The sequence below is a fragment of the Dasypus novemcinctus genome, chromosome 2, assembly GCF_030445035.2.
Source record: "Dasypus novemcinctus isolate mDasNov1 chromosome 2, mDasNov1.1.hap2, whole genome shotgun sequence".
Classification (NCBI taxonomy): domain Eukaryota; kingdom Metazoa; phylum Chordata; class Mammalia; order Cingulata; family Dasypodidae; genus Dasypus; species Dasypus novemcinctus.
This window is the reverse complement of record NC_080674.1, coordinates 192,728,504-192,740,901: the sequence shown is the minus strand read 5'-3', so window position 1 is coordinate 192,740,901 and position 12,398 is coordinate 192,728,504. Positions and strand designations below refer to the sequence as shown.

At 35.7% G+C, this 12,398-nt stretch overlaps 1 protein-coding gene across 1 annotated transcript in view; it reads right to left on the bottom strand.

Moving 5' to 3' along the window:
• Nucleotides 1–6,518: 6,518 nt before the first annotated feature.
• The window catches only part of LOC101424694 (vomeronasal type-1 receptor 4-like), a 123,197-nt gene continuing 117,317 nt past the window's right edge, over nt 6,519–12,398 (bottom strand). Inside the window, exon 2 of the mRNA XM_058285381.1 lies at nt 6,519–7,557. Coding sequence (XP_058141364.1) covers nt 6,560–7,557 — 998 coding nt within the window. The 3' untranslated portion in view covers nt 6,519–6,559. The remainder of the gene's footprint in view (nt 7,558–12,398) is intronic.

Below are 12,398 nucleotides of genomic sequence, written 5' to 3'. Positions count from 1 at the left end.
TTAAGAGAGATTTATTTAGGTCTTCTTTGATTTCTCGTAGCAATTAAAAGTAATTAAGTCTTCTTTGGTTTCTTTCTAGTTTTCTGCATACAGTTCCTTTACATCCCTAGTTAACTTTACTCCTAAATAATTGATTCTTTGAGTTGATATTGTAAATGGAATTTTTTCTTGATTTCTTCCTCTTAGTTTTGCAAGTATTTGCCTCAAGTGTTTTGGGGTTCCCTAGTTAGGTGTGTAAACATTTATGATTGTTCTTTCTTCTTCACAGAGTACCTCTTTTAATAATATATAGTGTCTTTCTTTGTCTCTTACTACAGTTTTGCATTTAAATTCTATTCTGTCTGATATTAGTATAGCTACTCTTGCACTTTTTTACTGCTTGATGTAAAATCATTTTCAAAGTTTTTACTTGCAACCTGTTTATGTCCCTAAGTTAGACATATAGATGGGTCATATTTCCTTATCCATTATGCCACTCTGTGTCTTTTGACTGAAGCATTTAATTAATTAACATTCAACGTTATTACTTTAGCCTTTTTTCTTTAGGCTTATATATGTAATATTTTATATTTACTTCTCTTTGTATGCTTTTTGTTACTTTGACCAATAATCTTCCATCTACATTTTCCTCCAACCCTCTCCTTTTTTTTTCGTTTTAACTCACAGAGCTTGCATTACCATTTCTTGAAGGGCAGGACTCTTGTTGAAAATTCTCTCAATTTCTGTTAACCTGTGAATATTTTGAACTCTCTCAACTTTTCTTTTAACAAATCAATTTTATTGATACATATTAATGAAGAATTCATCCATCTAAAGAACTCAATCAGTGGTATTCAGTATAATCACATAGTTGAACATTCATCACTTCAATCATTTTAAGAGCATTTTAATTATTCTAAAAATAATAATGATAACAAAAAACAAACAAAACTCTCATCCTCTCAATCTCTATGCTCCCCTGCCATATATAGCTGCTATTCTATTTCCTTCTATCTAAAATATTTGTATTTATATATTTTTAAAGAAATCAATTTTGACACATATTTAAAAAGCATACGATTTATCCAAAGTGTACAATCAATGGCATTTGGTATAATCACATAGTTGTCTGTCATCACTTTAATCGTTAATAAGGCATTTTCATTATTTCAAAAATAATAATAGTAAACCAAAAAACAACCAAGAAAATTCATTACCTATCAATCTTGCTGTATATCCTGCTGTACATAGCTGCTACTTCTAGCTATATTTGTACAATTATTCATTTGTTGGGCAGTTTTATTGAATCATATTCACATAACATATTATCTATCCAAAGCATATAATCAATGGTTTTTAGCATAGTCACAATGCTGTGCACTCATCCTTGAAAAATTTTAGAATTATTTCCTTACTCCAAAAAGAAAGGCCCCACACTCTGTAGTATTCCTTCCTCAGATGTACACAACCACTAATCTCCTTAAATCTTTATAAATTGATTTATACTTACATTTTATATAAATGGAGTCATACAATATTTAGTACTCTGTGCCTGGTCTCCTTTTTGATATATATTTACATTTTATATAAACAGAATCATACGATATGTAGTACTCTGTGCCTGGTCTCCTTCACTTAATTTAATGTAGTTTTTGGGGTTGATAGTCACATTTTGTAGTACTAACCTGCATTTGTTCAGCATCAAACAAAAATGGACTGATATGTTCAATTTTACCCATATTCATATTTAAAATAATTTCTATTTCACATAATATATTTAGTTCATAACATGGTAATCATACAGGATTTGCCCTTTTGTTTCTCCTTGAATCACTCAACATAATGTCCTCCCAGTTTACCATGTTGTCATGTTTCCCAGCTTAATTTCTTCTTATCACTGCATAATATTCCATTGCGTGTATACTCCACAATTTGTTTATCCATTCATCAGTTGATGAACACCTAGGTTGTTTACAACTATTGACTATTGTGAATAACGCTGTTGTAAACATCAATGTACAGATGTCTATTTGTGTCACTTCTCTCTCAACGTCTGAGTATATACCTAGCAATGGTTATTGCTGGATTCCATGGCAAGTATATATTCAATTTCCTTAGGAACTGCAAAACAGTCTTCCACAGTGACTGTACCATTCTACATTGCCCCCAACAGTAAATAAGCATTCCTATCTCTCCAAATCCTCTCCAACATTTACAGTTTTCTGACTTTTAAGAGCAGCCAGTCTAATAGGTGTGAAATGATATCTCATGGAAGTTTTGATTTGCATTTCCCTAATCACAAGTGATGTTGAACACTTTTTCACATGTTTCTTCATCATTTGTATTTCTTCTTTGGACAGTTGTCTTTCCAAGTCTTTTCTCATTTTCTAATCAGATAGTTTGTCTTTTTAATTATTGAGTTGTATGATCATCTTATATATCATGGATAATAAACCGTTATGAGATATGTGATTGCCAAATATTTTCTATTATCGAGTTGGCTGCCTTTTCACCCTTTTGACAAAATCCTCTGAGGTACAAAAGTGTTCAATTTTGAGGAGATCTCATTTATCTGTATTTTTCTTTTATTGCGTGCACTTTGGGTGTAAGGTTTAAGAAACTACCATCTATCAAAAGATCTGGAAGATGTTTCCTGAATTTTCTTCCAGAGGTTTTATGGTTGTTGCTTTCATATTAAATCCCTGATCCATTCTGAGTTAATTTTTGTATAGGGTATGAGATAGGGGTCTTCTTTCATTTGGATATGGCTATCTAGTTCCCCCAGCACCATTTGTTGAATAGACTATTCCAGCCCAGCTGGGTGGGCTTAAGAGCCTTCTCAAAAAATCACTTGACAATAAATGTGATGGTCAATTTCTGTGTTCTTGATTCTGTTCCATTGGTCAATCTGTTTGTCCTTATACCAGGACCATGCCTTTTTTTTTTTTTTTTTTTTTTTTTTACCACTGTAGCTAAGTAATATGATTTAAAGTCAGGAAATGAGAGGCCTCCAAATTTGTTATTTTTAAAGATATTTTTGGCTATTCAGGGTTCCTTATACTTCCAAATAAAGTTGATTATTGGCTTTTTGATTTCTGCAAAAAAAAAAAAAGGCTGTTGAGATTTTTATTGGGATTGTGTTGAATCTATAATTAGTTTGGGTAGAACTGACATCTTAACGCTATTTAGTCTTCAAATCCATGAACACAGAATGTCCTTCCATTTATTTAAGTCTTCTTTGGTTTCTTTTAGCAATGTTTTGTAGTTTTCTGCATATAGTTCCTTTATGTCCTTGGTTAAAGTTATTCCTAAATATTTTATTGTTTTAGTCACTGTAATAAATGGAATATTAAAATTTCCTCTTCAGAATGCACATCAGTACTGTATAGAAATGCTACTGATTTTTCCATATTAATCTTGTATGCTGCCACTTTGCTGAACTTGTTTATTAATTCTAGTATCTTTGTTGTGGATTTTCCTAAATTTTCTAGATATAAGATCATATCAGCAAATAGTGAAAGTTTTACTTCTTCTCGTCCAATTTTGGTGCCTTTTATTTCTTTCTCTAGCCTAATTGCTCTAGGAAGAACTTTTAGCACAATATTGAATAATAATGCTTACAGTGGGCATCCTTTTCTTGTTCCTGATCTCAGTGGGAAAGCTTTCAGGCTCCATTGCTAGCTATAGGTTTTTCAGATATACCATATTGAGAAACCTTCCTTCTATTCCTACATTTTGAAGTATTTTTATCAAGAAAAGGTGCTGTATTTTGTCAAATGCCTTTTCTTCACAAATCGAGAGGATCATGTGATTTTTCTTCTTTAATTTATCAACATGATTAATTACATTAATTGATTTTCTTGTGTTGAACCATTCTTGCATACCTGGGATAAAACCCACTTGACTGTGGTATATAAGTCTTTTAATGTGCTTTTGGACTTTGTTTGCAAGTAGTTTTTTGGGGGATTTTACATCTATATTTATTAGCAACATTGGTCTATAATTCTCTTTATTCATATTATCTTTATCTGGTTTTGTTATTGGAGTTATATTGGCTTCATAGAATGAGGTAGCACAAACTCATTTTGAAGTAATTTGAATGTTTTTCTGGCAGTTTTTCAGGTATTATATTTATTGCTTCAAGTTTTGCTACATTATTAAACATACTAAGGTAGGGCTTTTAAAATTTATCCTACTTGGAATTCACTGGACTCTTGCTGAAGGCTCTCAAAAATTTAAATTCTTTCCTGTCCCTTCACATAAAACTTATTCCACATTCTTTCCCTGCTCTTCTTCTGGGATTACCCTTAGAATATGTTGGAACTCCTTGGGATTTCCCTCTCCCTCTTAGACTCTTTCCTATCTTTTAAATCTTTTATTTCTCCCTGGGATTCACTCTGGGTATATTGTCCGACCAACCAATGTGTTCGCTTATTTTTTTAATCAGTTTTTGTCCATTGGACGTATTTTTCAGTAATAGAATTTTGAGTTTGTTTCATTTCCAATATTCTGACAAAGTTCATTCTATGTACTTTTTCTTCTCTCCCACATATTTAATGTGGTTATTTTGATACCTATAAATGATATGTATATTATCTGGATCCCCAACTCTGTCTGTTTCTCTGCATCATTGGTGACCTTGCCTTGTCTTTTGGTATGTTTTGTTTTGTGTGAATATGGTCAATAAAATGCTGTGGAGTTCATCAGAGTCCTAGGATGATGTTGTATTTGTTTACAAAGGCTTTAACTTTCCTTTTACCATGCGATGAGGGGTGTTAGTGATCTTGCCTCTACTTAATCCTGTTTAGGAGACTTATGAGTCAAAGCTTGCCTTCAGTCCTTGGGAGGGCTAGTCCATAACCAGCACGCATAGATCACAAGGGTCTACACAGTCTGAACAAGTTCTGAACTCTGCTTTGGTTTCTTGGTTTTCTGGGACAGTTAAAAAGCTCTGCAGAGCTTCTCAGCCTCCCCATCATTCTCCTGTAACTAGAAAATATATTTAGGAGAAACACAATGCCATATGTGGGGTATGTTTCTCATGATTTATTTCTACCAAGTGCTGACCCCTTAATTCCTTCCTGCTTTCAACCAAGCTGTTTCATATTTATCCAGTTTTTCTAGTTTGGTTTTACTGGTAGGTCTTGCGCAGATTATTTTTTCCAATATCCCCCAAAGAAACTTTAACTACTGATATGATTACTTTAGTAATTGATTCTGCAATTATTTTTCCATAGGGTCTCCAGCTTTTGAAATTAGCATTTGGCTTTTGTAGATTTTTCTTTTCTACTTTAAATTTTGAGTACCCTCATATATTAGTTGTTTGTATTATAAAAAGTATACACCTGGATTTTTTATCCCATCTATCAATATCTGTTTCCTGGTTTCAAATCCTAGTGTTCTCTTTCTCAGGGAACAAGGGAAAACATAGCCTATGTGATAAGATTTGAAAATGTGCAGAAGGCAGCTGCACTTTCAGAATCAGCTTATACCATTCATTTTTAGCCCATCTATCATTCATCTTACACTTGATTGAGCCTAGATCTAAATGAAAAAGTATTTTAAAATATTTTATTGAGATTTTCAGCTGTTTTGTAGCTGAAATATCTAATATTTCTGTTGGAGGATATTTCAGGATTTCTAATCTATCGTATTGTAACATGGGAATTACAAACTATTTGTTTATGGTAAGACAAAGCACAAACATGAAAAATATATATTGACAAAAAATATACATATACCTTAAACAAAACAGAATGGAAATTCAAAAAGTGTCCAATTATTCAAATAGATAGATGCTGTACATTTAGAAAATAAGGTGAGTGAAGTGGATGTAGCTCAGTGGCTGAGTGAGCACTTCACATGTACAAGAGCCTGGATTCAATCCCCAGTACCTCTTAAAAAACAAAAAGATTTCTGCAAGGGGAGTAGGTGTAGCCCAGTGGTTGAGCACTGTCTTCCCATGTACAAGATCCTGGGTTCAATCCCTGGTGCCCCAGGACCTAAAAAAAAAAAAAAAAAATTGAGGGTTTCATAAAGTTTAAGAGAATTAATAATACACCCATGATTGTGGAACTCCAGATGATAATTGGTGTATGGAGGATCATGGTTATAGTCACATATCATATCACTTTTTATGATTAAACAAGATGTGAATAACAACATATAGTAACCTCAAGCATTGACATCCAGGTCAAAAGTATACAAAAGAGCATATATAAATCTTTTGTGCTAATGAAGGATCTGTCTAGCATAATTCAGTGAGTGCAGTTACTGTGACTGAACTGATGGATTTATCACATTGGAGAAGACTCTTCAACAGGAGCATTTAAACAAACGTAAATGTGACTTTTCAGAAATGATGGGCAGATAGGTAAGTGAGTGCCCCATCCAGGTAAAACTGTCCTCGACGTGTTTTATTCCACCAACCTGATCATGGATCTTGGTGTATCCAATAATATGACGTGCTAAAGGAATGTCCAAAATAAAAATTATTAATGCTTTTAAAACTTTTACCTTACTCATATTTGGGGATAGGAAATTGAAACTGCATGTCCTTTGTGCCAGAGAAACATGTGAGCTATTTCAGGCCTTTTAGGGAAATAGATGGTCGAGAGGACTTTCTCTTCTTTAGAAAGGTGCACTTCAGACAGGACAGTCTGTTATTATTTTTGATCAGCAGGAAAGGACACATCAGCGGATAACAAGAGGAGATAAAAATATCAACGTTCTCCATTCCCTGTATATTATGTCTATAAGATACATAAATGGTTAAGCAGCAGTTGGTCCAGTAAAAGAAAACAAAGCAGCTCACCAGTGCCAGGATGCTATGGGTGGCCTTGATTTCAGGAGAAGCTCGTGGGCACAGACTGACCTTGCGGACATGCTGGACTGACTTGCGATGTCTGAAGAGGAGCAACACCATGTAGACACTGGCCGAGACCATGAGGAACACACACAGGAAATCTCGCAATACCATCACCACAACAAAGGCAGATACCCGTGTCCTATCAGTCTCTCTCCCACGGCAGTAAGTCAGAGAATAAAAAGATCCATTTTCAGTGGTGTTATAGGGAGCCACAGTGGTTCCAATAACCGGGATGTAGATCAGCATGTTGATGATCCAGAAAAAAACAAAGGCATCCAAAACGTTTATGGAGATTTTGGGTTTGAGCCATGCCCATCGAGAGTTGTTGGGAATGATAATAATGGCCTGAAACACGCTCAGAAAAGATGTTGTACACAGAGAAAGGCCCCGGCTCACTCTGTGTGTGTATAACACTGCCTTACAACCAATGTCGTCCATAAAATTTCTCATTCCAAAAGAAAGCATTATTTCTGGAATCCCTATGATGATCATTGTGGTGGCATTAGCAAAAGTTAAATGGGCGATTATCAAGTCTAGAGGCTTCTTTTGATGGGGCTGAAATAAGAAGGTGCAGGCATGTAATGTGAGTAGCCAAGTGTTCCCAATAAAACCAGTTCCTTTCTGAGCAAGAAAGAATATTTCCAAAATAGTATCATTTGAAATTATTAATTTCATTGGCTTCTTATACTTTGGATAGATTCTTGCACAGCCTAAAAATGTACAGAAATCGTTTGTAAATTTGATAGAAATAGTTGGTCTCTATGAACAGTACATTAAATATAGCAAGTCTATTCAGTTAGATGTGCAAATTCTCTGTAATAATATTCAAGAAATTTAGTACTAGTTGTAAAGACAGATAGGAAAGATTATTGAAGAATATTAAGATTGAGAAAAATGTGCTTATTTATAAAAACCATTACTGTAATCTATTTCCTAAGAAATAATTTGAGTATTCTGAAGAAAAATTTTTATTAGTTAAAAATAGTATTTCAGAGTTAACAGAAATTCATTTCCAATTCTAAGCAGATATTCTAAACTTCATGTAACAATTGGAATGAATTTCAAACTTCTCTCTTGACCAACAGAACATTACTAAGATATTTTAAAACATATTAATGTTTCTACTGTTGTGACCAATGTTATTCTTAATGTCATTCACCAGAAAAAGATGCTATTCCTAAACTGCAAAAGAATTGTCTCGATCTGTAAATTCCTTTTTTTCTGACCCTTTCTTTCACTCTTTTCCATATCCTGACCCTCTCAACATATATGATGAATACCAGAGAAGTTTATATGTCAATACACTGCGTTCCCATCTCTGTTCTGAAATTTCAGTCTATCTCTTTATCCTGCATTCACTACTTTCCTTGCAACTCTCACGTGGTGCATGCATGTTCTTCAGTATCCCTTGTACCGGGCTTGGAAGGGTGAAAAAAAATTCTTTGATCTCCAGGGGAACTTCCATATAATTCTCTGGCTTTGAAATTCAAACCATAGGTCTAAAGCATTCATCACTGCCTTTATGGATAACATTTGATTACCTCATGGCACTACCCTCCTTAGCTCCTGTCTTACCACTCCCCAATTCAATTTCATTCATGGTTCTTCCTGACTATAATATCCATGGAGAAGATCTGCTCAATACCCTCAGCCTTTCATTCTTGTCATCTCTCTCCCAACACTATTGTACCCTCCCACCTCTTCCATTCTTTCTCTTATCATAAGGTTTTCAATACCAATAGTTTTAATCTCATCATATTTCATTACAAGCATCCCATCTCCTATTACCACAAATACCGAGTCTACTCTATTTAGGTCCCTGAATGCAAAATTACTTGTGACACCATCAGGATCCATAAAACATTGATCTTTTTACTTTCCATATTCCCTGCCCCATAGCATCTCTCTCTCCTTGCCGAAACCTCCACAATATAACATTATAATTATTTACTGCAAAAAAAAAAAAAATTCGCTTCAATTGCTCTTTTTTTCTCTCTCCCCTTCCCTACCCTCCCGCCGGGCCCATTTGTCTGCTCTCTGTGTCCATCTGCTGTGCGTTCTTCCGTGTCCGCTTATATTCTTCTCAGAGGCACAGGGAATCTGCGTCTCCTTCTGTTGCATCATCTTGATGCATCAGCTCTGCGTGTGTTCAGTGCCACTCCTGGGCAGGCAGCACTTTTTTTGCACTGGGTGGCTCTCCTTATGTGTGCACTCCTTGCACATGGGGCTCCCCAATGCTGGGGACACCCCTGCGTGGCATGGCACTACTTGAGTGCATCAGCAGTGCACATGGGCCAGCTCACAACATGGGTCAGGAGGCCCTGGGTTTGAACTCTGGACCTCCCACGTGATAGGCAAACACTCTATCTGGTGAGCTAAATCTGCTTCCCAAGCACTCTATTTTGTACTTCTTAATGCTCACCATGCAAAACAAAATACACCTCGTCCATGCCATCCTGCTCTGATGAAGGCTGGAGAAAAGCCTAAATCCATGTTAAATGCACTTATACCAAATTCCTCACCACTAAGCTCCAGTGAGCTCTTAATTCTGGCCAGGAATTACACTAAATTTCCCTAGTCTTTTTACTCTCTCTCCCTTCCCATGATGACTATTTCTACTGTACTCTCAAACCACCAACATATCCTTTTCCAATCTCACATTTGATCGACAGAACATTTAATATTTCAACGAGATAGAAAAAGCAAACAAAAGACTATTTCCTAAAACTCCCACCACTGTATCTATTCCCATTTCTGTATCCTTTCTTAGAAGATCTTCTTTCTCAACCGTCAAGTTGGATGAATTATCCATGTTCCTTTTCATAAACAATCTATTCATTTTTGCAACAAATCTAGACTCTTATTTCTGCTCAAAACCATGTCTTTTATTATTATTCTCTTTCATACACATTTTCAATATTTCCCCAATCAACATGCAAATGTACTGTATTTTTTGCACATTTTTAAGTCATATGTCTCCTACCTTTTTGATCAATATTGGTCTAGTCATTTTCTCTATTCCTCATCTCCAATTTCTCACATCTTATTTGTTCTTGATTCCAGTTTATAGTAGATTGCAAAACTGCCAATAATTTCTTCCCTTCCTAGGGTGCACTGCAATGTAACATGGCTCCTCACAATAGGCAGCTTCTTTTCCAGCCCTTGAATATGTATTTATCTTTTATTTGTTTTGCCAGAGTGAAACAAACATGACACAAGTAGAGTCTTAATAAGTGGTACATGCTCAGGCCTTCTCTCTTGATTCATCTAAAAACCTAAACTCCCATATGAAGCCTCCTGGCCTACTATAAGGTGGAAGGCCACATGGAAGAAAACTGGAGAACTCTAGCCAAGTTCCATTCCATTCCAAGAAATTTCCAGATGCATGTGGGATACCAGCTCACATCCAGCCAACATCCAACATGACCTCACTTGGATGAGAGAGCTGAACATCCAAACCCCTGGGCATAATAAGAAGGCTCTTACAGCAAACCACGGAGTTTTACAGTGGTCTGTTTTACAGAAAAATATACCTGACACTTAGATCATTTGGACTTCTTTTAAATTGTAGACTCTCTTTTTTTTCCCCCAGGTACTGGGGTTGGGGATTGAACCTGGGATTTCATATGTGGGAAGCTGGTGCTGAACCACTGACCTACACTGGCTCCATCAGGTTAGGTTTTGTGTTTGTTTGTAGGAGGTACCTGGGATCGAATCCAGAACCTCATAAATGTAAAGGGAGTACTCAACCACTTGCGCTACAGCTGCCCCTGTGTAGAATCTCTTTTTGTATTATTATTTTTATTTTAAAAGAAGCTTTAAATTACATAAATGTTACATAAAAAATATAGGGGATTCCCACACGCCCAATCCACTACCCCTCCCATACTTTCCTACTTAACAATATTTTTCATTATTCTGGTACACTTGTTACAACTGATGAACACACATTGAAGCACTGATAGTAACCGTAAACTATAGCTTACATTATAGTTTACACTTTGCCCTGTGCAATTTTATAGGTTATGACAAAAAATATAATAGCCTGTATCCCTCATTGCAATGTCATGCAGGACAATTCCAATGTCTTGAAAATGCCCCCATATTACACCTATTCTTTCCTCTCCCTCCTCTCAGAAACAATATCTTCTCTTTTAAAAAGTGCATTTTGATTCATAATAAAGAGCATTTCTCCATTGACATGTTATAAGAGAATTTACCCATATCTTTCTTATCCAGTCTAAAAACATTACTGAATGAAGCTGATAGTTTTCCATGAATTCGTTTGCTAATTAAATGCTGTGGTTACTGCTGAAATTTGAAGAAATCAAAGGAAAGAAGTAACAAGTAAAGAGCAAGAACAGAATAGAATTAATAAAATACAAGAAGAGATACTATAAGATGGTTGCCCTTTTTTGTTAAAGCTTAATATAACAGAATAGAATACTTTGGCAATATTGACAAAGAACACTAAATACAAAAACTAGGATAAAGTTGCAAACACTACTAAAATACAGAAGCTATTTCAATGATAATAAGAAAAGCATACCAGTAAGTTTTAAAAGTTGACAAAAATTGTAAAATATACATGTTAAGTACAATTCAAAATAAAGAACTAGATATACTAAAAGTTAAATCTATCCAATGAAAAAAGAATACAAAAACAGAGAAAACAAGCAAACAGAAAAGAGCTCTAAATCAATAGGCCCAAATGGTTTTACTGGTAAAAATCTACTTCTGCTTCAAGAACAAATAATCTTGATATTTAATAGAATCACTCAAAAAAGAGAGCAATAGAAACATCCACCAATTCATGTAATACGCTAGAATAAGTTTAACACAAACACCACTCAATGAAACAAAAAAGATCACAAGATAAAAACAAGACTATTGAATCAAAATATAATTACAGCTAAAAACAATAGCTGGGGGCGGGGTACTGGGCCCCTGGCCGGGGGGTCACTGTCGTGGACCCTGGGGGAGCAGCGGCAGTTCCCCAGGTGCAAACGCAAGAACCAGGAAGGAAGGAGGGCCCAACAGTGGGCTCCTGATACTTATGGCTACGCTTTTGAGCCTATACACCTCCAATAAGAATAAGGCCTAGAGTAGCACTGTGCCTGGGAGTTTCCTCCTGACAGCCTTCATGTTACTCAAATGTGGCCACTCTCACAGCCAAACTCAGCATGTAAATGCAGTGCAGTCCCCCCAGTGTGGGACATGACATCCGGGGATGAGCCTCCCTGGCACCGAGGGATCACTACCACATATCAGCTGAAGATGCAACTAGAAAAGGACCTTGAATTAAAGGTTCAACACAGATCAGCAGAATATCCCTGTCTACATATAATAACATGACTTCAAAATGCTGTTTGACCTAATGTAAGGGGGAAATGGAAAGGAGAAATGAGAATATAAGGCTATGAGTCTCTAAAAAAAGAGTCTGGAGGTTGTCAGAAGGAATGCCCTTATGCACAAATGAGCAGAGTCTGAGAGACAGGTAAAGTAGATACAACCCCAGGTATTGGTTCTTTTGAGGAATAAAGAGACCCAC